The sequence below is a fragment of the Echiichthys vipera genome (assembly GCF_963691815.1).
Source record: "Echiichthys vipera genome assembly, chromosome: 4".
Classification (NCBI taxonomy): domain Eukaryota; kingdom Metazoa; phylum Chordata; class Actinopteri; order Perciformes; family Trachinidae; genus Echiichthys; species Echiichthys vipera.
Window position 1 is genome coordinate 8,890,010 of NC_139829.1, and position 23,862 is coordinate 8,913,871.

At 39.1% G+C, this 23,862-nt stretch overlaps 2 protein-coding genes across 4 annotated transcripts in view; both read right to left on the reverse strand.

Moving 5' to 3' along the window:
• Positions 1–14,495, reverse strand: part of dapk1 (death-associated protein kinase 1) — an 87,074-nt gene extending 72,579 nt beyond the window's left edge. The window contains exons 1-2 of one of the 2 annotated variants that reach the window (XM_083912294.1): positions 14,387–14,495; positions 13,724–13,900 (exon numbers count right to left, since the gene is read on the reverse strand). In XM_083912294.1, coding sequence (XP_083768420.1) covers positions 13,724–13,830 — 107 coding nt within the window. In that variant the 5' untranslated portion in view covers positions 13,831–13,900; positions 14,387–14,495. Of the gene's footprint in view, positions 1–13,723; positions 13,942–14,386 lie in introns of both variants that reach the window. The other variant, XM_083912293.1, reaches the window with a different exon arrangement.
• A 4,363-nt stretch (positions 14,496–18,858) lies between these two features.
• LOC310946242 (phospholipid-transporting ATPase ID-like) overlaps positions 18,859–23,862 on the reverse strand; it is a 42,867-nt gene continuing 37,863 nt past the window's right edge. For both annotated transcript variants that reach the window (XM_083912668.1, XM_083912667.1), the window contains exon 28: positions 18,859–23,687. In XM_083912668.1, the coding sequence (XP_083768794.1) occupies positions 23,358–23,687 (330 nt within the window). In that variant the 3' untranslated portion in view covers positions 18,859–23,357. The remainder of the gene's footprint in view (positions 23,688–23,862) is intronic.

The following is a 23,862-nucleotide window of genomic DNA, read 5'->3' on the forward strand; positions in this document are numbered from 1 at the left end:
ATACACTGGGAAAACTCAGCAACAAACAACAATGTATTCCTACAATATTAAAAAATGACAAGCGTTGATAGTGGGATGGCCGTGACTAATCGATTCATTGCTGTCATGTAGCATCTCAAGGGGTTAATGAGGGATTTGTTATTGTTTTTCTTTATTAAACACATGGGAGTCAGCTGGTTGGTGGGAAATCTAGTTGTTTTTCATATAGCATATTTTATATTATTCATATTTTATCTGTTATTATGGCTTTATAATCAAAATCCTGATGCAGAAAATGTTTAGGATTTTCACTTTCACAGTGCTGAGCTCTATTACACTGCTGGTAAGCGTGGCAACATTATTTATCCTTTATGTTACATTACAATGACAACAACAACAACAACAAAGGTCAGAGGTGTCAGTAAAATGATCAGCAAAAAACAACAAAATCTCTGTGGTCAAGACCTCCAACACAGCTGGGACTTTCTATCTTTCTACAGGTGTACAGACGGGTTTTTTCTTCCCACTCAGTGTTGTTTTACGGTCTAATGTAAACTCAGGAGTGATGAGTCACAGTCGCAGCTTAAAAAACTATAAGCAACAGCACTGACAGATTGATTACTGACAGAAAGCTAAATAAGAGGCAGTGAGTGTTTGCCCTTGTCTAGTCGCCACAGTGAAAAGCTATTCTACATGTCAGAGGAATGTCATTCACCTCCCCCGCTCCAAGGTTTTAAGGCCGCTTCAAACAATGGAGACATTGTGCTTAAGAGGTAAAGAGAAGGGACAGGTTTTCTTTTACCATCTTCAGAGTTGTTATGATCTACAGCCACCATGGTTCCCAAACATTTTCACTGTCAAGAGCTCCTGAAACAGGTCCCTCAAGCCCCAAAACACACAGTCTTCCCAGTGTAGCGATATAAAGATAATCATCTTGGTTCCCTCTAATGATCTCTGCGTTAATGTGAGAAAGATTAGTCTGGAAATGTAATAAACAATGGTCATAAGTGTGCCACCTCCTCTGACGGTGCTTCTGGAGATCAGTTAATCATGCAGAGATAATTAGGAAAACCTGATAAAAAAAAATATTCAGTGTGAAATAATGGGGTGAGTTGATGAACTATGAAGTCCTCAATTATCCTTCATGCTGATTCTTAGGCGTACAGCAGTTAATGATGCAGGCAGATATTCTGGAAATCTGACCATTTCCGTGGCAAAAATGGCCGTTGTCACTAGATGTGTATCAAAGTCCACATTTCTTTCCTTGTAGGATTGATCCTTCCAGACAGAGTGAGGCACACATCACTGCAGATTTCACACACTGCTGACAGTGAAGCCACTGAGTAAAATCATGTAGTCACTGACCGGCCAACGTCCAGGCCAATACCATTCTAGTTTGGCCACTTCATTGTCAATTTTGCAATGCCAGACATACGGAGGAATCGGAATTACGATTCTCTCAGACCCGCAGTGCAATATGTAGAAAGGATTAAAAAAAAAAAAGTAATACATACAAAAAATAAATTAATTGCAAAAGTAAGGCAAAACCAAACGTTTTAGAAAACTATAGAAATTTAAAATGTGCAATGGTTGTCTGTCTCTGTATGTCTCTATGTGCCCTGTGATAGACTGGGACAAGCGGTTGAAGATGAATGAATGAATGAATGAATGAATGAATATAAAGGACATAAAGTGCAGACTAAATATTACAGCGTAGATTAATCTAATAATATATAATTTACTTATTATATAATATTTATATAATTTACATCATATTGTTTGACAATTTCCAAAACTAGTGCCCATATGATACCTCCAAAATGATTGTCTTTTTGATACCCTACCTGACAGACCCGCATTGCTTTTCTTTGTACAACATTGCAGTCGTAGTATACTACTAACCCTGTAAGGATGTGATTGCTATCATTGTGTACGGCCCGGTTCAAGGTTGTAAAAAAAGGGTCAAATACATGGAGATAATGATTACCACTCTAGTCATAATTTGAAAAAGAACACTAACAAACTACTTTAAAGCTTTTTTTTTTTTCAGGGATAAATTATGTGGTATTGAATCGTTGCATAGCCTCAGGTACTCCTCAACAGTGATACCAGTATTTTAGGCATTTCCAATCCTGGTATCGCTTTTGGAACAACTCTTGTCTAAAAACAAGCAGCTATATCTAAATAAAAACAAGTAAAGTACTCTACAGTTATGCCAGCAGCTCTTGATACGCTAAATGATAACAGCATGCTTAAAAGTCACTGCGAACATGCAGATGTTTAGCAGGTAAAATACTTACTTTGTTCATCATTTTTGTTTAGCTTTTTACTGATAAACACTAAACACAAAGTACAGTTGAGGCCGTCATCGGTTTTGCATTTATAATGGTCATAAACAAAAAGGAATTGGGCAAATAAATAAAAGAAAACGTCTAATGATGCAAAAGGAAATAATGCCAGAGAAAACCAAGGTTATTACATCAAATGTCATGGCAATCCATTCAGACGGACACAGCTGCTACCGAGACTAAAACCAACAAAAGTATCTGAAGAAAATACAAGTAACAAGATTATAAATTTAAAATTTAAAATTTGATATTTGTTACGGAGCATTTCCCTCAGAACAGGTAGAAGCTTTTGTGCACCTGCCTTTTGTAGATACTAATGTGATCAGTGAGCTTCACAGACGGATTAGGAAAGACAGAGACACATACAGAAACAAGCCTGATATCAGGCTGTGCATACAAATGGAGGGAAGTGCAAGACCGTTGTTCTGACAACCAAGGAGATGGTGGCAGAAGGTGAGGAGGGGGGGCTTCTGGTGCTTCAGCTGGTCCATCTATCGTCTCCTGTTGTATTTTGTGCTCCCTCTTTAAAAACGGGGCCCCTAATACTTCTGGTGAAACTGACATTCAACGGGTTTCAAGGTGGTTAACTCTGTCATGACTCAGGGAAAAGTCGGCAGGCTCACAGACTGGTTTTGTAGGTTTAGCAGAGACTGTGTTGACCCTGTTGTTACGGGACAATCTATAAAATGACAAGGAGGCAGGAGATGACATTCAAACACTAAAGGATGACTGTGCATTATGATTCGTGGTAATGACGGCAAGGTTAACAGAGTTTCATTTTCCTAAACTCCGGGCTGACCTTGTTGAAATTCATTAAAACTGAGGCGAGTTTTGAAAGCCCTTGCCCTTTCTTTTGATTATCTCAAAGCAGGAGCACATCACAGACAACACAAAAGGCTGCTCTTCAAGGAAAGGACCTTCAAGGAAACCAAACACAACAGACTGTGTGTTTGGCAAGTATGAATATTGCCAAGGCAACTCAGAACAACAACAGCGATCCACCTACAAACAAGCAACAGAAAAAGTTTGGCACGACAGGAGCAGAAAATTCGGTTTCATATTTTTTCCAATATCCCTGCATTTATGTGTGTGTCTATATGAGGCGTAATATAATTTAATGTCAAATCCCGTGCGAGGTGAGTCTATACTGTACAGAGTGGGAGAAAGAGACAAAAGTGAGCAGCCCTATCAAATCTATGACATTTTATCAGAAGTTGGGCAGAAGCTACAGCTGAATGAGAGAGTCGCAATTTGAGTCCAACACAATACTCATAGGTAAACTGTCAACAAAACTGGAAACAAAACTGGAACCTGTACCAGGCAGACAGGGAAGTCCACAATCTAAGTTTATCACCTGAATGAGCAGCAAGGCTCTTGCAGAAACACTTCGGTAACTAACCGTAACACTACCATGTCTCAAAGTCGTATATTTTGCCTAAGATTGTAATTCAAATCCCAATGTGAATGTGTTTTTTTTTCGAGGCTAGAACCTGATGCTGTTGTTTACATGAGCTAATGTCTAAAAATGTAGTTCCTTGAAACAATCCGACAGACACCAGAGTCAGTCGTTCAGTCTGCACGGCTCCATCCAGGCGGAGCTTGAGCCAGCTTTAGTTAATAGATCGATACTTACAACATTCATATGTTAAGCCTGCAGAGTATTTTTCAACAATGATCTTCAATCCTTCTGGGGGCTTAGGGTATTTTGCTCATGGTGCTTCAAATCATATTGGGTGCAAGTAAACCACCGCAAAAAAAACAAACAAGGTGGCTGGGGACACACACACGATTCTTTTATATTTCAAAACAGCTCGGCTCCAGCCCCCCGCGACCCCGACAGGGACAAGCGGTTGAAGATGAATAAATTAATGAATATGTTGGCGCGCGGCTGCAGCAAGACGCACTGCAGAGCCAAAGTCATCTCCTCGGTTAGTGGCTACCCTCGATAAATTGAATTAAATCCAACAAGGTATCAGATGATTAACATCTTGGTATGGTTCTAGGTGACAAAGGTTATCCTCTAACAGAATACCTAATAACCCTGCTGACAAACCCCGCTACAGAGCAAGAGCGCAGGTGTTGTGCCGTATTCAGCACCCCTGCCGTGAAATGCACCCCCTCGCATTATAGGTGCTATACTGGTCCAGAAGGCTGTTGTTTGGACCTATAGGAGTAGTTTATATACAGCTAATCCACAACGGTCAGAACATTGGTTACTTACAGTCTTTAAACTATTTTAAAGAGTTTAAAGTCACAAACTTGGATAATAGCGAACACAAAACAACACCTTGTTGTATGTTCTGTGGAAATATACTGCAGCCATAATTACAAAATGAATGAAATGGATCTTTTGAGCAAGTTGAATGAATTTGACTCAGCGTTTCCTAAATATAATCCCAGTTTTTCTTGCAATTCATAGGTTCAAAAGTGTGTGCTTTTAATTGGGTTACCTGTAAATAAACTACTCCTATAGGTGGAAACAACAGCCTTCTGATCCAGAATATCACCTATAATGCGAGGGGGTGCATTTCACGGCAGGGGTGCCGAGTACGGCACAACACCTGTCCAACAGTGCGCACAGGCGCACTCGGGTCACAGCTGAGCGCTGCTTCGGGTTGACTGCCTCCGTTATTCTTTTCCATACAGCGTTTTTATGGGCCCCTTTTATTCCACTCTTAAGACTGCCAAAAAGCACATCTTTATTTTGCTCCATCTCGGATGTCGAGATGCCGATCGCTGTGTCGGAAAAGTTTCTTTTCTTACAAGTGTTTCGTCTCTCCATGTTTGACCTCAGTGGGCGAGGCCTCCGAACCAGGAATATTTAAGGGCGTAACATGTTAATGACGATCGAATTCAGCCGACGATCGAATTCAGCCCACTCATTCGTACGCTGAGATTGGTCAGTTACGAATGTTTCATAAATCACACGTGGGTCCTGCGATACGACCAATTCTGCGCTCAGATCTGCGCCCGTTTTCACGGAAGATTGATAAATAAGGCCCAGTGTGGCAAAATTCATGCACTTTAAAGTTGCATGTGAGGAAAAAGTGTGGGTGTTCCTTTCTTGTTTATACGGTTGTTAATAATGAGAACAAATATATGGAAAACAAAACATGAAAGGGGGACAGCACAGGGACGTGTTGTTGTATTACAGCTGCCTCATGTGTGGACTACCTGCACATACTCGCTGACAGGTGAATTTGTCTGTCGGACTACCACTGTTTACAGATGACCACCACTTTGACATTTTGGATTTTGCCATCCCATAACAAACCCAGATCTCTCTCACACACACACACACACACACACACACGCTAATACATAACCAGGCTGCTACAGTATAACCACACAAATATCAGACTGCTCGGTTATAAAGCGATTCAGTCAGACATGTCTCCGTTCCCGCTGAGATGGACGACACAGTCCTGCAGCATTTCAATAAATTAGCTGCTTCCTCTGCTCAACAGCAATGAATTTCAGCCTGCATGCGTGTTTTTTTTTTTAAGACAAATATTGTTGAAACAGAGCAGCTAATGTTGGTAGCAAAGCAACAAGCTCGCAGACTGTTGAGTCACAGCTCCCGTGCTGTGCACCGAGCCCCAGCGTGAGGAGAGGAGAGGGAAAAAAAGGAAAAAGCGACTGTAAATGACAGCAAAACACACACTGGGATGAGATGGGAACACTGTGTTGCAACATCGGTTTAATCAAAGGCATTCTTTTTTGAGGATTTTGTTTTTACAATTTTAAAAATTAAGAGAATATCCGAATCTCAAAATTTTAAACAGAGTACCAACCCATCAAACGTAATAGTTGAATATTCTCGTCCAACCCTCCTAACTCCCCGGAAACTTTTTACATACTGTATATTCAACACAAACCAGCTGTTGCTGCTTTATGTAGTAACACAAAAAAACATCACCTTCTCCTTTTGCTTTTTCGGAGCAAGACAGAAACAGAAAAATGCATTCTGTATTTGTAATAATTAATCAGACATTACTTTAAGTTATTAAATCAGCTTTAATAGTGCCATATCACTGAAGCCGCTTCATGTATGCAAGCACATATCGTCTGACATCAAGTGCTGCATCTTCCCATTGAAATGTGTTCGACTTCAGTGGGCGAGCATATGTGAGGATAAGAGAATAGAAAGAAAAAAACACTGACATCTTTTTTGAAGGTAATATAATATGTTATATTCAAGCAGAATAAGATTTCTCACTTTTTTCTGATCTGACCATTCTGGGATTAAAAGGCTCCATGTAAACATGCAGCAGGTATTAGTAAAGGGAGGATGAAAGACATAAAAGATGAAAAGTTCTCTCCTTCCTCGACAATTTTAGCCCCTCAATTTTAACGCTTGACCGCCTGCAGATCTCTCCTAATTGACCACAAAAGACCCCCCCCCCCATACACACACACACACACGACATTCACCCGCTAACACAGTTGGCCGGGATCCAATTATCCTCCATTGACTGCAGAGATTAATTGAAAATAACTCATTACGCTCCTCAAGGACATTCCGAGTGTGTCAGATTTCAATTTGACTCAGAAGCTGACCACAAATCTGACCGAGTCCCACTGCAACGATCACGAGGCTTAAGTCATCGGGGCAGAGATGGGCACGCTGGCAGACAGAGGGCAAGATGAGGAAGAAAGTCTCAGTTTATATCTGAACCCTGCAGGAATACTGTCCGCCACCCTTGCACCAACATCTACATCTCCGCTTATTTTCACAGAAAACCAACCGTACACTGTTTTTAGCTCTCTGCTTATTTTAATTTCTATATATGTCATCATCATGCCTCTCTGACACATACACATGTCACTACTGCTGCATAATGTTGGCAATACAGACTGAAGCTTAGTGTGCTTTTGCACTCAGTGTTGTAGATAAGTGTGTCAGACTAAATTACTAAAATGTAAATTCATACAGGAAGGTAGCAACCAAACACTGGAGCAGATATTTTGCCAACGTCTTCAGTACAAACAGCCTGGACATGCAGACCCACATCCATCCAGACGTAGGGTCAGGCAGCAAGCAACAGACCTTCCCATCTGAAGAGGCCGCACAAATGCATGCATTTCAAAATACCACTGCACGCAATTGGATAGCACTTTGACAGACTACAACCAATCAGAGCGATGAACAAGGAGACATATCTAGGGGACCAATCAGTTAAAGTGTACACTATATTGAGAATATTTTCACCACTTTATCTCGCCGTCAGAGAGCCCTTTCTTTTGGCACTGCATTTTCTCAACGTATTCCTACCCATAAGCACAACTGCATCACTCTGCAGCTGTTTGAGTCAGACTTTCTGCGGCTTGTGGAATAAACAAATACAAGAAAATAAAAGTGAGGTGTCTAAAATACATTTCGCTGCTGCCCCCGTCCACAGCAGTACATTGTTTAGCTTCCGAGTCAGTACTCCCACCTTTTTCTGTAAACTGGCGGCGAGCTGATTGTCATCTACTGTAGGTAACACACTGACTGCGGCTACGTACCTCATATAACCCCACTTCAAAATATCCGAACTATCCCTTTAAGTCGCTATTGTCTTTCACCAGTTAGCTTTAAGCAAAATAGGCATCGACTTAAAAAGGATGGTGACAACACTTACAGATTATAACTGTCAAACTCAACAGCAGGTCAAAACAGGAACGATTATGACATGAGTCATTCACATTGTGTCAACACATTGTGTAAATTTCCTCTTTTTCAAGTGTATATCATTGTAAAAGGACCACAAATCAAAGCTGTTATAAAACATACAGAAGATTGTATGAATACATGATAGAATAACATAAACTAATAGACTAATGCACTGAGAGCCAAATCCTTGGGACTCAGAAAAAGAGGCAGCACTGCATTTATGCGTCAGCACTGCCGCTCCCTGGGGTCGAGGGGGTTGGGTTAGGGTGGGTGGGTGAGTGGCAGGCCTCATCAGGGGCACTCCTGCTACCCAGACTGCCCCTCCACCCAATAATGCAATCCAGGGTAGGAGGATAGATGTAGGTCAGTAGTCTGCATGGAGTGCGTGCATTGCATTAGAGGATGTCGTAGTTTGCTGTAGTGAATATTCTGCAGATTTATTTTTAATACTCTGCATGGAGATTAGCAGTTTCTTGAGGGAAAAAGAAATTCTATGTTTTATCACCATTTTATACAGTAGCCCATGTGGATGTCTTGCATATAATCCAATTCTGTATTCATCGAAATGTGTGTTTGGGGTAGTTTTTGCTGAGGAATAACCCAGATGCAATCCGAGTTTAATGCTTATTATGTTCATTTGCATTGCAGAGTCCCTGCTGAAATACACACACACACACACACACACACACACACACACACACACACACACACACACACACACACACACACACACACACACACACACACACACACACACACACACACACACACACACACACACACACACACACACACACACACACACACACACACACACACACACACACACACACACACACACACACACACACACACACACACACAAAAGGAAGGCCCGTTGGTGGAGAGCCACACATCTGTCAGATTAATGCAGACTAATGACAGAGGCAGAGCTCTCCAAAAATATGCAAAGTGTAAAAATGCCCTGAGGATGAGATGAAAAGCACAAACCAAATATATTCCACAGTCAGCGAATGTCTAAGTTCATGTGTCTCTCTCCAAGTGAGCCACAAAGCAGCTGAGTCAGTGGGTCTCCAAACAAATGACAACATGGAAACTGAAGAAAACAGAGCAAAAAAAAACCTCAACTCACATGACCCTGCAGACTTGGACGCTCTGATCTGTTTTGCTGAAGATGAACCCATCTGAGGTAATCCAACGCTACTGTCAGACCAAAATAAAGGTTTGCTGATATTCTAGACTGATTCTGGCCTCGTATGAAAGATCAGATATCAGCCAGACTGCATCGTCTACTGCTGACGTGATGATGGGGGTTTCTCTTCTGTTGACGGCAACGAAAAAAAATAGTCTTGATTGTAAAAAGAGGGTGCCATGTCCCGGGTTTTAGAGAGTCACCTGAGAGCTGCTCTGCCACATTAGAACTTAGAGTTCTGTAATTATCGCCACTACAGCTGTCTGCTTTGGCATAAAATTGGTTATATATATATATATATATTATTTTCATTATCAGAGTTTTTCTTAATATATTAATTGTTTAGTCCATAAAATGTCATAAAATAGTAAAGGAAATAGTGCTAATTGTGATAATTCAATTTGATCATTAGCTGTCTTTCAATGATTGTATTGTGATGAAATCATACATAGGGATATCGTGATACACACGTACGCCAACTGAATTGATGACAAGAACATTCAAATTTCTCCGGAAATCTGATGTGAAAATGTTCGAGGGAATATAATTTGAAGGTTGTGGTTTTGTTACATCACACTGTTTATGTGCATGCATTTAAACAGTTAGTGTATAGCTGGTTAAGTTAATTTTGCGCTAAAGTTCTTCTAAAGAAAATGAGAGTATTTTTTAACTCATGTATTTAAAAAAAACACAGGAGTACACAAAAATAGGCTTTACCATGTGGTTCTTTTTTAAATTACCAGAAAACATGCTAGATCTGAAATAAAGAAAATTCATCCCAAGATCTCAGGGTGACATCTCCAAAACCCCACAGATGTTTGATTTGCAGCCATAGAACATATAGAGAAGCAGCAAATCTGCATCTTCTATCATTTAGCTTTCGCACAATGTATTAAACTGTACAAAAAATATTAGGTAAGCGAGCCAGTGCATACCCTTCAATGTGCCGCTCTTCCTCAACTGTAGGCTGAAGAGGCCCTAAGCCGCAGTAGAGTGTGTGTTTTTATCCCTGCAATTTGACAGCCGGGCAACACACCACCACTATGAAACCCTTAAACGCTCTAATGATGCTTCTCCCTTCACTTAACCATCATTTTGAGGGGGTAGGTCCTTTTTAGATGCCACTGACCGTGAGGTCTTCAATAACTCCCCGCTGATCTTGGGGCCTAAAGTGAGAATGTTCTGTGAGGCAATTAGAGCTCAACTGAGCACAGATAGTGTCAGCTTGGCTTATTAGGGAAAAGGTAAGTTGGGAGGAGAACAGCAGCCGTGGCCATTTCTGATCAGGAGCCCTTTAAAAACACAGCTTGGATTACTAACTAATACTTTGGACGCAGTTCAAAAGGGAGAATTTGACCACTGGTGCATTTGCCTGGGATTATCACACTCTCTTTAATGCGGCTCTGCAGGTAACAACTTGATGCTTCGCCCGCAGGTGTGACAGCCAACCTGCTGTGACTCCAGCAATTCCCTGAAGGACGGTTTGTTTTTGCACTTTTAATACATCCAGTTCTCTGTGGTGCCTTTTGGCAACACATCTGGCGAGTAATCCCACATCGAGTTTGGATGAATCCATCATTCTGTATGTTGAAGACTTTAGCCTTAGCAGATGATTCCAGAGGATAGAAATTCACTTTTGACAGGGTCAGACTGCACATTTCACCCTACAATAATCTCCTTTTGCTGGATTTTTTGGCCGGATTTTTGCAGCTGCATGCTTCTTTCACCCTCCTCCTCAGTCTACTGACATTCTGCTTGCATACTCACTGTAGCTACTGTAGATAGTAGAGTACAACTGAAGCTTAGACGCTTGGCTTCACCAGAACCTCGGTGCTATCATGCATGCACGCCAAAGCAGGCAGTGTCAGTGTCACAGGAAGGATAAAGTCCCTGCTTGGGTAATTTTCTCATTTCACAAAAACCAAATGAGCCTCGTTCCAGTTGAAGCCGGAGTCAGGAGCCTGGAGTACGGTCACATCAAAAGCCCCTGTGTCTTTACAGTTCAGGTCATGCTGCTGTTATCTAGCAAATGAACATAGATCAACTGGTTTATCCAAAAGTTATTCCTCGTCACAGTTTTATCCTTAACGTATAAAATGGCCAGAGTCAGATTCAGCAAACTTTCTGAACTGCACAAAATTACCATCGGTTTCTCATTTCAACTAGATGAATGTGACCCGTTCACGAGTAGGTTTTGATCATCAGCAAACAAACATGGCCAATCGTTCCTGTGTTGTTAGTGGAAACTTTCATGAATTAAAATGTCGCCCAACGGATGAATTATAGGAACTGGATACAGCGCTGGGGCTCAACCTTGCAGCCTATTCTTTTTCCCATAGGTCATCACTGTAATAGAGATGTCTGTAAAACTGTTCACAGGACACCTCAAACTGCAAACAAGATCGATTAGGACTCTTTTTAATCCATGGAACTCTTGTATATATATATATATATATATATATACAGTATATATATATAGAAAGTAAAACTTTCCTCAAGCCCAGAAAAGCAATTTAAAAACCCCAATGTAGAGTCTTTTTTTGATGTGTGTGCACCAGGTGAGTGACAATCAGTTCTACTAATAGATCCATGAGTTAACCCTGAGAACAGAAGACATTTCGCAATGTCAATTAACAATTAAACAAAACACGAATACAGGTTTCAACTTCATGTCACCAGAGCGTGGCTGTACTGTACTGTGAGAACACTAAAGAAAGGATTGTCAAGATATGACGTCAGATGGGAAAGAAATGCGTCTATCTAAACGTAAGAGAACATTTAAGAGCTAATTGTAGCTGTAGACAAGGTGCGCCCTTTTTTGAACCAATGCAAAACATGCTTTCCACAGACAGATAGCTCATTTCTGTTCACGAGTCGACATTGATGTAGTTTCAAAAGTAGGCCGATATAATATCAACTGAGGTGTAGTTGTATCTGTAGAGCTTTAACCAGGTTATCAAAAAGTAGGCTAAATGTATGTTTTCCACAGTATGCATGTAGCCTCCGAGTCATACATAATTCTCCTGTCTCTTAAAGAAATTCAGTCTTTTGCAATACTCCATTAAAGCACACTCACGCATGGGTGTCCCTTGAATAGCACACTGTTTACCATGTTTCAACATTCCAAGTGTTGAAACATGCATGATTATCACAGGATAATGGTGGACAGCCCCATTTAAAATCTACTCTCTCGTAATCGCACTACAACAGAGATTGGATCCTGGTGTTGGAGCGAGAACCAAATGAGACTATCACGCAGCCATCTCTTACCTCCAGTCCGAAACTCAATGCCATTACACCCCCCCCCCCCCCACCACCACCAATCCTCTCTATTACCAGGGAGCATAGTGAAGCAGCTACTTCAGCTCTCCCCCCACAGTGTTGGAAGGTGAGCGCTAATAGAGAGGAAGCAGTGTTGCCAGACAGGTCCAGGGAGAGAGAGAGAGAGAGAGAGAGAGAGGGAGAAGGAAACAATCGGGTGATTATTACCAAACATGGAGTACATGTGTCACTTCGATAACCACAAACTCACAGAGATCCGGTCCCATGTTTCTGATAAGTCATTTGAGAAGCTGTCCTAACAGAAATAAACAAGACAGCAGTTTGACACTGTGGTTTCTTGTTTATCAGGACCAGCAGCACCCTCGCTATTCAGCTTTAATGTGACCACGCTGCTGTGTCATTTAAGCAACTTTTCAGATTAAAAAAAAACCCACCAGTCTTTATCCCCATATGTCAATCTTTCACCTTTGACCATACACAGTCTGGATGAAAGGAAAGCAGGATGTGCCGTGATGTAAATCCAACTCCCTGGAAACATGTACAATGATACCGTCTGGTTACCTCTTGCAATAAATCTCCAGGAAGGGGCGGCTAAAGGAACAGATGCTAACCCTCTTCATCACTGACAATGATGCATTATGAGCTGCATTAATCAGACAGTGGGGGGATGCATGTCCTGGGGACAGGTCACAGGGGAAGCATGCATGTATGATTGAGTGAGAGCATGCATTGGTATTAGAGCTGCAATCGATAAGTTGTCAATTATTAAATGGATCACCAACTACTATTGGGTTTGGGTCATTTATAAAGGGGAAAAAGTAAAAATTCTCTGATTTCAGCTTCTAAAAACGTGAATATTTTGTTTTTTCTTTCCTCCTATGTGACAGTAAACTGAATATATTTGAGCTGTGGACAAAACAGGACATTTGAGGACGTCATCTTGGGCTTTGGGAAACACTGATGGCACATTTTTCACCATCTTATCTCCCAACCAAGTGAAAATGACTCATTAGTTGCAGCCACAATGACCATAATGATCCATCTGTATGCAGAGTTGTGGTGGGTGCAGCGTGGCATGAAAACACATTTATATAAAAACACTGAACGCTTAATATGAATCACATACATTTAGAGATGAAAAGAAGGTATTTCCCCACCCTCACCACCACCACCACCACCCTTCTCACACCTCTGCCATGAAAAAAGGGGAAGTTCATACGCATGAGGAATAAGAATTTAGACCTCAAATAGAGAAACACAACTTACCTCCCCAGCTCGTCTCCGATTTCGTAAAATTCCTCAACATTTTCTTGGTTGAAAACAGTCATGTTGTCCAGCAGGCACTTCCTCCCTTTCCCACCGACCGCAGGCATGTCCTCCGAAAAAACGGCACTTCACAGCGGCACCATCCCCTCCACCGGCGGCAGCGGCAGCCTCCCCAGTCTGGGCAGGGTTACAGCCAAACAATCCCCCTCATGTTAGAGCTGCCGCACACAAAACAACACAAAACATCAACACAAGGGGAGGGAATACTACACACTAAAAGCCTTCGACCATGCACGCTGACCGGGAGAAAAGGAAGGTGGGCGTTGAGCCAACAAAAGGAAACCAAAGTGACGGGAGCAATGAACCTGCGCCTCCGGGTGACGTCACGACTCCTGCAGCTGATCTTTCCTACTATCTTTTTTTTTTGTGTGTGATTAATTTCTGCATTTTCTGTAAAGTCACACATCTTCTTTGAATCATGACCCTTGTGGATGTTTAGCCCAGTTTAACTGTGTCTTGTTTCTTTTTTTTGAAACACCCCTAAACATCCAATTAAAAGCCGAACAGATGAGCTTTTTCCCCGCATTAACACCGTGACTCGCCCCGCATGAATCCCGATAACTGAGTCCGCATTGCATTCATTTAACTGGGATAGGATCTTACGGTGTTGCCGATGTGTCCCCCGTAGAGTGCATGCGTTTAGTGGGAGCCCGTGACTCCGGGTTGTGCTCACGGAAGACAAAAAAAATGCGAGCTGGGAACGGGAGAAATCAACGTTAACAATGTGAGAGGCAGTCTCGGTCCGAGTGCTGCCTTCAAGGTCTGTGGGGAAATTGGAATCGGGAACACACGCCGGAGCGACTCGAGTTCTGTGGTTTCTAAGCAACGCCAAACAATCGTAAATTAAAAGGAAATACAGAGATTACTTGTGTGCTGCCGTGTTATGAATATATTATAACTTCAAGAAGAATCTGGGGTTTTGTTTGCCTCCGGAAATTGGAGCAAACCTGGTCTTTTTCGACGATGAAGTTCCAATTTCTTCATGCAGCAAATGCAGCATCGCTGTATGTCAGTGGAGGAGCTGCTTCTGTCCACAGGAGGGCAGCAAAGCTTTCCCTTTGAATTCATTCACAGTTCCGCAGCTCATTTGTGCTGAACATTAAACATCAACGTTCGCTTTTTTAATCTGGGAAATAACATATCCACAAATAGGACCTCATTGTGTTTGTGCCATTTTATACTTTGCTATTTTGTATTTTATATTTTGTGCTTTTTTATTTTATATTGTATTTATATTTTATGTTTTATATTTTATGTTTTATATTTTGTATTTTGTATTTTGTATTTATATTTTATGTTTTATATTTTATATTTTGTATTTATATTTTATGTTTTATATTTTATATTTTGTATTTTGTATTTCCCCTTTATGTTTTATATTTTATGTTTTATATTTTGTATTTATATTTTATGTTTTATATTTTGTATTTATATTTTATGTTTTATATTTTATATTTGTAATTATATTTTATGTTTTTTTATTTTGTAATTTATATTTTATGTTTTATATTTTAAGTTTTAAATTTTGTATTTATATTTTTATGTTTTATATTTTGTATTTTGTATTTTGTATTTTATATTTTATATTTAATATTTTGTATTTATATTTTATGTTTTGTATTTTGTAATTTATATTTATATTTTATGTTTTATATTTTGTATTTATATTTTATGTTTTGTATTTTGTAATTTATATTTATATTTTATGTTTTATATTTCATATTTTGTATTTATATTTTATGTTTTGTATTTTGTAATTTATATTTATATTTTATGTTTTATATTTCATATTTTGTATTTATATTTTATGTTTTGTATTTTGTAATTTATATTTATATTTTATGTTTTATATTTCATATTTTGTATTTATATTTTATGTTTTGTATTTTGTATTCTATATTTATATTTTATTTTTTATATTTTGTATTTTGTAATTTATATTTGTATTTTATATTTCATATTTTGTATTTATATTTTATGTTTTATATTTCATATTTTGTATTTATATTTTATGTTTTATATTTTGTAATTTATATTTATATTTTATGTTTTATATTTTGTAATTTTGTATTTATATTGCCAAAACTTGAACACTGCTGTATTTTGTTGTCCAAAAACAATGACAATATAAATATGTTCAAAGCAAAACTGTCAAATTTCTTCACTTTTATAAAAAATGTCACATAATACTGCATGTAACATTAATAGTAAAACAAATAAATTATTGCCTTATAACATAAAATTATCACTTGACCAACTGGTAAATTGTTCATTTTGTTGTCATGTTTTTTTTTTTTATTGTTGTCTTTTGTCTTCTGACTGTTAGGGCCATATTTAGCACTGATATATTTTATGCTTCTCTGAAATGTAAAAAAAAAAAAAGGTGTAAAAAAAAGTATAGTTCATTCAAAGCAAGTCAAGTGAAAACACACATTTTTACCAAGTTTGAACGCCCAGCTCATTAAATATATGATGTTTTCCATCCCATGACCCAAAATCAAAGAATCACACAAACATTTATTACATATTTATATTGTTTATTTTGGATTTTTATTGTGCATCCTTTAGTTCATTAGCATAGTTTTGATATAATGATATCATTTCTATGAATAATCAAAAGTAAGAAACATATCACAATGACTTTTTTTGCCCAAAAAAGGTTGTTTCTTTAATTTATGACATGTCCCTTATAGTGGACATCGTGTAAATCTCTTACACAAAAAGTACATTACAAAACATAACATTATATTTCTAAATTCACTCTTAAGAAAGTGTGTGCGTACAAGATGTGTCTGACTCTTACTCAATAAATATGACAATAATATCTACTTTGTGGTTTTTTCATGATGTTTATGAGACTTTGTATATTGAGTATGTTTATGTGCACTGTTCATTTAATTTCCATTTCTTTACCATGTTTGAAATAAACTAAATGTCGGACTCTTCCTCAATCATTTTTAAACAAAACATTTTTACCTCTCTCAGTCCCACTGGCCCCCACAAAGGAGTTCAAATTTATATTCCAAAGACTTAAAGTGAACATGCACCTCTAAAATCTTTATATAATATACTAAAGACCCTCATAGATAATAAAACATCTCTATGAAGAACAGAGACAACATACCTCTTTAAATATTATCACTCATCTCCTTTAGTGCATTAAACCCTGAATAGAAAAGACACATCATGTGCAGGTTTTACTTTCTTGCTCTGAAACAACCCCAATCCTCTTCCTCCCCCCGATGATCTCAGGGTGTGAGAATAAATGATCCATCCATTTATCCATCGGGCCTTTTTTCTAAGCTGCTTATCCCCTTCAGGGCTGCTGCGGGGGGCTGGAGCCCATATCCCAGCATGCATTGGGGGAAAGAGGCAGGTTGCACCCCCGTGAATTTACTGAGAAACAAACCTTACAAATTAGAGCAGGAGGCCCCTGCCTAACCTTTCGCTCTCTGAGACTCTTATGACCTTGATTTGTATTGTACATGCTCAGTCAAGGTGAAGCGTGAAACGGTGTTAACGTCGCGTCAGATCTGGCCTGCTGCCTTTCTTTTGGCACACTGTAAAGATCTGTAGAGCTGCAGATGTAGTTATTATTTTCATCACTCATTAATCGGATCTTTACTGAACAGTATTGATATATTTTTTATCAATAAAGTGTTGTTTTTTACCCAGGTTTTGAAAGATCTGGAGAAAACTGCATTTTCTCACTATATGCACCTTGGGCATAATGTGAGAAAAGATCTAAAATGCTAAATTTATGAACATTTATATCCGCTGATGAATTTAAAGACATCATAAATGTGGTGATGGAGGCTTGTGGCTGTTTTTCTTGAGAGGCCACAGTGTAAAATTTCTTTTTTTTATTTTATTTTGTATATAATGGTGTATTTTAAAGGTTGCTAGCTACAGGCCAGGTCACATCCTGGAAAAATAAAGCCAGAAAAAAAGAATTCTCAGCCGACTTAAATCAAAAACATGACTGACTAGTTGACAAACTGACTAGGGGACAGCCCTAATAACATCAGCATAAGCATTGTAATTATGAACATGAGTGCATGCTGATTTCAGCATTTAGCTAAAACATGTGACTAAGTGCAGAGCATGGCTTTATAATCTTAAAAAAAAATGTTTTTGTTAATGATGATAAGATAATTTAGATACAGAATAAGCAGTATGAAAGCTGCAGCGCCAAAATATTCAACTTCATTTCAATTTGTCAGTAAAACTCTTGATGAGGTGAAGATAAAGACGACCTGTTGCCCTGCGCTGATGTTTCTGCTACAGAACTGAGAACACGCGTTTCAAGAAATTAAACTCTATATGTCCTTTTTGTGAATTTATGCACAATTGTACATGCAACATATCGCTTTATTGCATCAATTTGTATGGTCTGACAACATGGCGCTACCCATTTGCACCAAATCTACTTTAATTTTAATCTTCTCTAAGGTCACAAATGTGCTCTTTCAGCCCTCAGATGGATTTATAATGATACATGGTGCTCATTTTCATAAACGTCATAAACACGCTTTATGCACCAGATGACCAGCACAGTGCACTCTGATAAATCCTATTTCCTGCACATATTACTGTAAATAATAACAAGAATGTGAACAGTTTGAGCCTTAATGCATCTCCACGCTTGTTGTGTTCCAGCACAATGAGATTCTTTCAGTATTACTCAATAACATTTGGAAACATGAGACTGTGTTTTAAAGGGTTATTCCACCATCTGCTGGTGATGAGCTGCACTTATCTGACTTGTTCTGGTTTTATTAGACAAAGATTACGCTTCACAAATTCACATCATAGTATTTCCTCTTCCGGCCTTTATTTACAGATTTTACGTTGCCTTGAAAAATCAAATAACTCTCTACATTCATATTAAATTATCTAGTACAGAAGTAAACACTGTAGATATCCCCGATTAACTTCTCTGATAATTGATTTCACCTGATACTACCAAACCTTGGAGACAACACAATTAAATATGTTGTTTTTACAGAGTTTTAAACTTGGAAAAGAAATGGAGAATTACACATCTTATCCCGAATTTCTTTAAAAAGTACAACTTACAACATTTTGATCTTTTAGATCTTTTTATTGTTGTAAAAACTTTAAGTACAAAATGATACAAAATGGTTATCATGAAGAGCAGAGCTACAAATCACAAGATAATTGTGTCATGTTTGAGAAATAGTTATCAAAATCTTAAGGCTGGCGATATAATGAGAGTAATATACTGTTTTCATTGAGGCTACAATTTATTTAAGAAAGTACCCCAGAAAAACTGGGAAAAAACATGAATAGACTGTATACCAAATGATTGCATGGACTGATTCTGCATTAATACAGCAGACAAAGCTCTGCTGAATGTGATTTAGGCGCTTGTTTCACCAAATTTGCAAATTTCAAAATGAAACCTGCGATTTCGACAAAATGTGAAGCCGTCGCCACCTGCTTTTTGTGAAACGGACCCCAGTAACATGTAACAGAAAACTGTGTTGCCAGGACACTCCTCAAAACACTGAAAACATACAACAAAACTGGATTAAAACAAAATTATTCCAATTTAGGGTTTTACAAACATTCAGTACATGTTTCTTTAGAGTAGAGAGGTTTTCAGTGGTGCAAACCAGCTTCACCACACTGACCTCCAGCATCAGATTCTGTTTGATGAGCAACTATTTTACTTACGGCTCACAAAAGCCTTTAAACAACTCTTTGGATCACCACCAGGGTTAGTGGGCTACTACATTCAGGGGCAACAAGGGCCTGAAGCACAAACACCACAGCTGCTTCATCAACTTTGTAGCGTCAATTTAATGGTTTAAATTCCACTGACGAGTGAATAAAACCAGCAATTATATCCGTGGATATCATGAGAGATGGAAAAGAAAATATACGGGCAGATATCAAAAGATTAAAATGCCGTTATTATGAATTATGAAAGCACCCAATAATAAATTAAAGGTCCTATGGACAATCTTTAGGCCGAGACAACAAACATTTTAAAAATCACCTGATTGTATAAAATAATGTTTGCTTTACATAAAAACATATATATTTTTTAACATCCTTATCTTCCATCAAACATTCTTGTCGCTGTTGTTTCTGAGTTGCATAAAAGAGGAATTCATATTAAGGCAGTTTCTGTGTTTCCTTTTAAGTTCATATTTAGACAGAGAAAGATGTTGGAAACCAGTCAGACAACATCTAAGATACACTTCTTGTTAAAATTAGAAATATGGCTACGGCTAACTACTGTACGATGTCGATTGTCAGACATGCAGCAGCAAGACTGTCGCTAAAGCAAACACGTGATTGTGAAATCGGTTAGGATTCATGCTGCATGATTAAAAGTTCATGGGGATTGTCTAATCAGCGTACTCAAATGTGTCCTGTGTGATCTGTTGAGTGCAGATGTGTAAACGCACCAAAAAAAACTACACTGTACATGATGAACTAGGAACCAGGAACAGTTCACTGTAGAGTGTGTGTACAGTTACAATGAACCTCTCAAACACAGGTAGATGTGGTTGATTTTCCTCGGACGTGTTTAAATCCATATTCAAGATTGGTTACTACACGTAGACCACCTCTCTTGCTGTTTGATGAGCTGAAAATGTTGAAATGAAGCTTAATCGGGTCCAATTTGGTCACTCAAGCTGCATTTAAAGGGGACTTTTATCAGGTTCATACATGCATTTTGTGATTCTACTAGAACATGTTTACGTGCTTTAATGTTCATATGGGGCAATAAGGCAGCAATTTTTACCGTTAGAAATCACAAATAACAACCAGGCCCCCACCACAGCGACTTCCTGGTTGATCCAATAAGGAAATGCCCAAAACTGCACTTTGCCAAGTGTCCACTAGGGCAGGTTTCAGAATAGAACAATTGGTCATTGACCCCCATGTCGTTTTCACAGCATAATTGAACCTATTAAAGGTCTGGTACAAAAAAACTGTTTGTATGTTAAGGTAATATTTCCATGACAACACTGAGAGAGGTGAATTTTTTTTTGTACCAGGCTAGTTTTTTAATTTTTTTTATTGGAGGTTAAAGTTTATGAATAATTAAGGGCGCAGTCACTTCTCCTCAGAGGTATACGTCAGCCAGACAGATGACAGACGTCCCCCCCCTCAAAACATCACATCAATACCCTTTATTGGTAGGAGTAAATGAGGCGGAGTCAGAAAGGATGGAGACTCCTGTAGGCGAAGACGATTGGATTAAGTTGAGAGAACGGACCTCGACGGAGAGGCTACGTCCATTCATCTATGGAAACAACACAACCGGACATGTTGTAGCAGGCGTGTGCTCTTATTTAGGAAATAATGAACAACGCAGGCCACAAATATTACAGCTTTCTGTGACGCTTGCATGTAGCTACATGTAGTAAATAACAGCGCGTTCCTTTTAGAAGTGTGCTAAGCTCCACTTTGTGGGAGCAGAAGACCTATTTAGAAAATCTGAGAAGGCATGATGTCAGATCGCTGAGAAAACACAAAAAAACTGTGGGAAAGACGGCAGTCTGTATCCTGAGCAGATCTGCTCATGGGGGTCAGACTGGTTACCCATAAACACGTTTATCTCATTATTTGAGACCTTGGTCATGTTTCGCATGAACAACCGACATTACAACAAGATATAAATGACAGAAAATAAGGAAAAGCATAATAGGTTCACTTTAAGACACATTCTGGTCTTTAAACTGGATGAGACATGATCTGGTTCTGGTCCAATACAATACAGTACAGTATGGACTTGAACAGGGTCTTTGACTCTCAGTCGCTACATTTGAAAAATAACTCAAAATGTAAACCCAAGACCTAAACACTGAGACACGTTTTAAGAATTTCATGCTCACAAAAAGCTGCACTGTAGAAGTAAAAGATTTATTGGGACCACTTTGTAATTAGACATTCTTTATGAAATGTTTGTAAGTTGCAAGTAATGACTTTAAATTAAAAACAAAAACTTTTGGATTGCCAGGTTGTGAAAAATCCCTTTTCTTGGTTTTCTTCAACAGCCAAGACATGCAAAGAAATTGCTGGTAAGTGTGTGTGTGTGTGTGTGTGTGTGTGTGTGTGTGTGTATGTGTATGTGTGTGTAACTGCCCAGAGTGAAGCCAGCCTCATGTCCAGTGCATGCTGGGATAGGCTCCTTAGCAACCCTTCACACGATAAGTGGCTATAGATGATGTATGGATGGATAATGTATATCCTCCTTCAGCAGAACTTTCTCTGTTGTTTAACCTGTGCTTTTATTTTGTTTATCTTACAGGAAGACTAATCCATCGGACAGTTTGACCAGACCAATTATTACAATTACAATTATTTATTCATGTAACCTTATTTTAAATTTTGGCACCACTTCCTCTTTTGAGATGACACATTTGAATGAAATTACTATAATTAACAATTTTAATGTTATTAGGAGCAGTCCACTTAACACGACTGATCGCCATTATTGATGGAGTTGCAAGACCGCAATTATATTTGTAAAATAATGACCATCATTACTAAAAAAAATAGAGTTGTGGGTTTCTCACTTCAAAATAACGCAGCACGATGCATTGATTTTCTGAAAAGACAAAAAGTTGCACACATTTTCACAACCTGGCAGTCCAAACATGATAAAAATGGCTTATTTCTTATCTGTAGAGCAACAATACATTATTTTCTAACAAGTACTACATTTATTCCAACTTTTAAACCCTTAAAGTGTGTCTGATTGCACAGTGATACTGAAGATTGTAATTCAAATGTCCCTGCGTTTTGACTTTTGAATCAAAAATAGGATCTGCTACACAGATAAGATTTTTCTTTTCCTAAATTCAAGAAAAATGTCCAACAAAAGCTGAACGATGCTAAAATCCTGCCGCAAAAAAAAAACGTTTTTTCTTGTCGGAACTTCTCTGGGTTACACTGAGAAGACGAACACTTGTTGGAAGCAATTTACGACACATTGTGACTAACAGCTTTCAAGATAGGAAAATAAAATGCTTTAAAAAAAAGACACCTAAAAGTACAAAATTAAGAAAAATATTCTTATGCAAAATGGCTTTGCTGGCTGTATCCTCTGTACAAAGCCCTGCTGTGCATCTGGACTCCCAGAGTTCAGGAAAACTGGGTCGTCTGTAAACATGATGACACTTTGTCCTTGTCGTAAGGCCAAAATATTTCCGCTCTGTAGTCGTTCCTATCTGAAAGTGAATCACCCTGTTACTGTTTCTACTGTCGGAGAGATTTCATCTGCATGAGGCATGTTTGACATGAACACTCACAATCTACAGAAAGTGATCTGTCAGAAGCGGCGACACATTTTTGCTGTATTCCCTTTTGATAAAAACTGCCACAAAATAAAACGCTTGGAGCAAAAGTCGTGCGCTTCTCAAACTTCCTCTTGGGTGACCCTGCAGACGGAGTAGGATAAAATATCTTTGACAAGAAGTTCTCGGGAAAGCCCAAGCAAGTTTTTCATGGAAACAAATGCACAAATGGGAGCTTTAAAACAGTTGTTCATTCTCCCATTTCTTTCATGTTGCAGTCAAGCAGCCGTCTGTCAGAGGACAGGATCTCTGATAGTCCTGTACATCTGCAGCGACGTCGGCTCCACATCCGGGGCCTTGGCGTTCTGGGGGCGTCCCGTCGGGCTATATCCAGCAGATCGTCCCATGGGACTGAAGCCAGTGGTGGTGCGACCGATGTGGGTGAAACCTGAAGATCGCGACACAGCGGGACGCCGCAGGAACCGTCCCGAAGTCACCAGGTCCCCGTAGCCCTGCGCGTGCGAAAAGGCGTAGCCTGAGCGGCGGGAGCTGGTGCGGCGCATGCGGGTCCGTCTGGGCGGAGGGGGAGGTGTTGCTTTGGCCTGTCTCACCTTGATCATCACCTGAACGTTTGGGCAGAAAGGGAGTTAGAATTTTGGACAGAAGCACACTTATCTAGGCACATGCTGATCCGGTTTTGTGATATATTTGCTCAGTTGCGACAAGAAGCCAGTTCGATTTTGATTATTTGGACATGAGAAATAATGATATCCTTTGAAAGCGAAAGTCACGCTGATA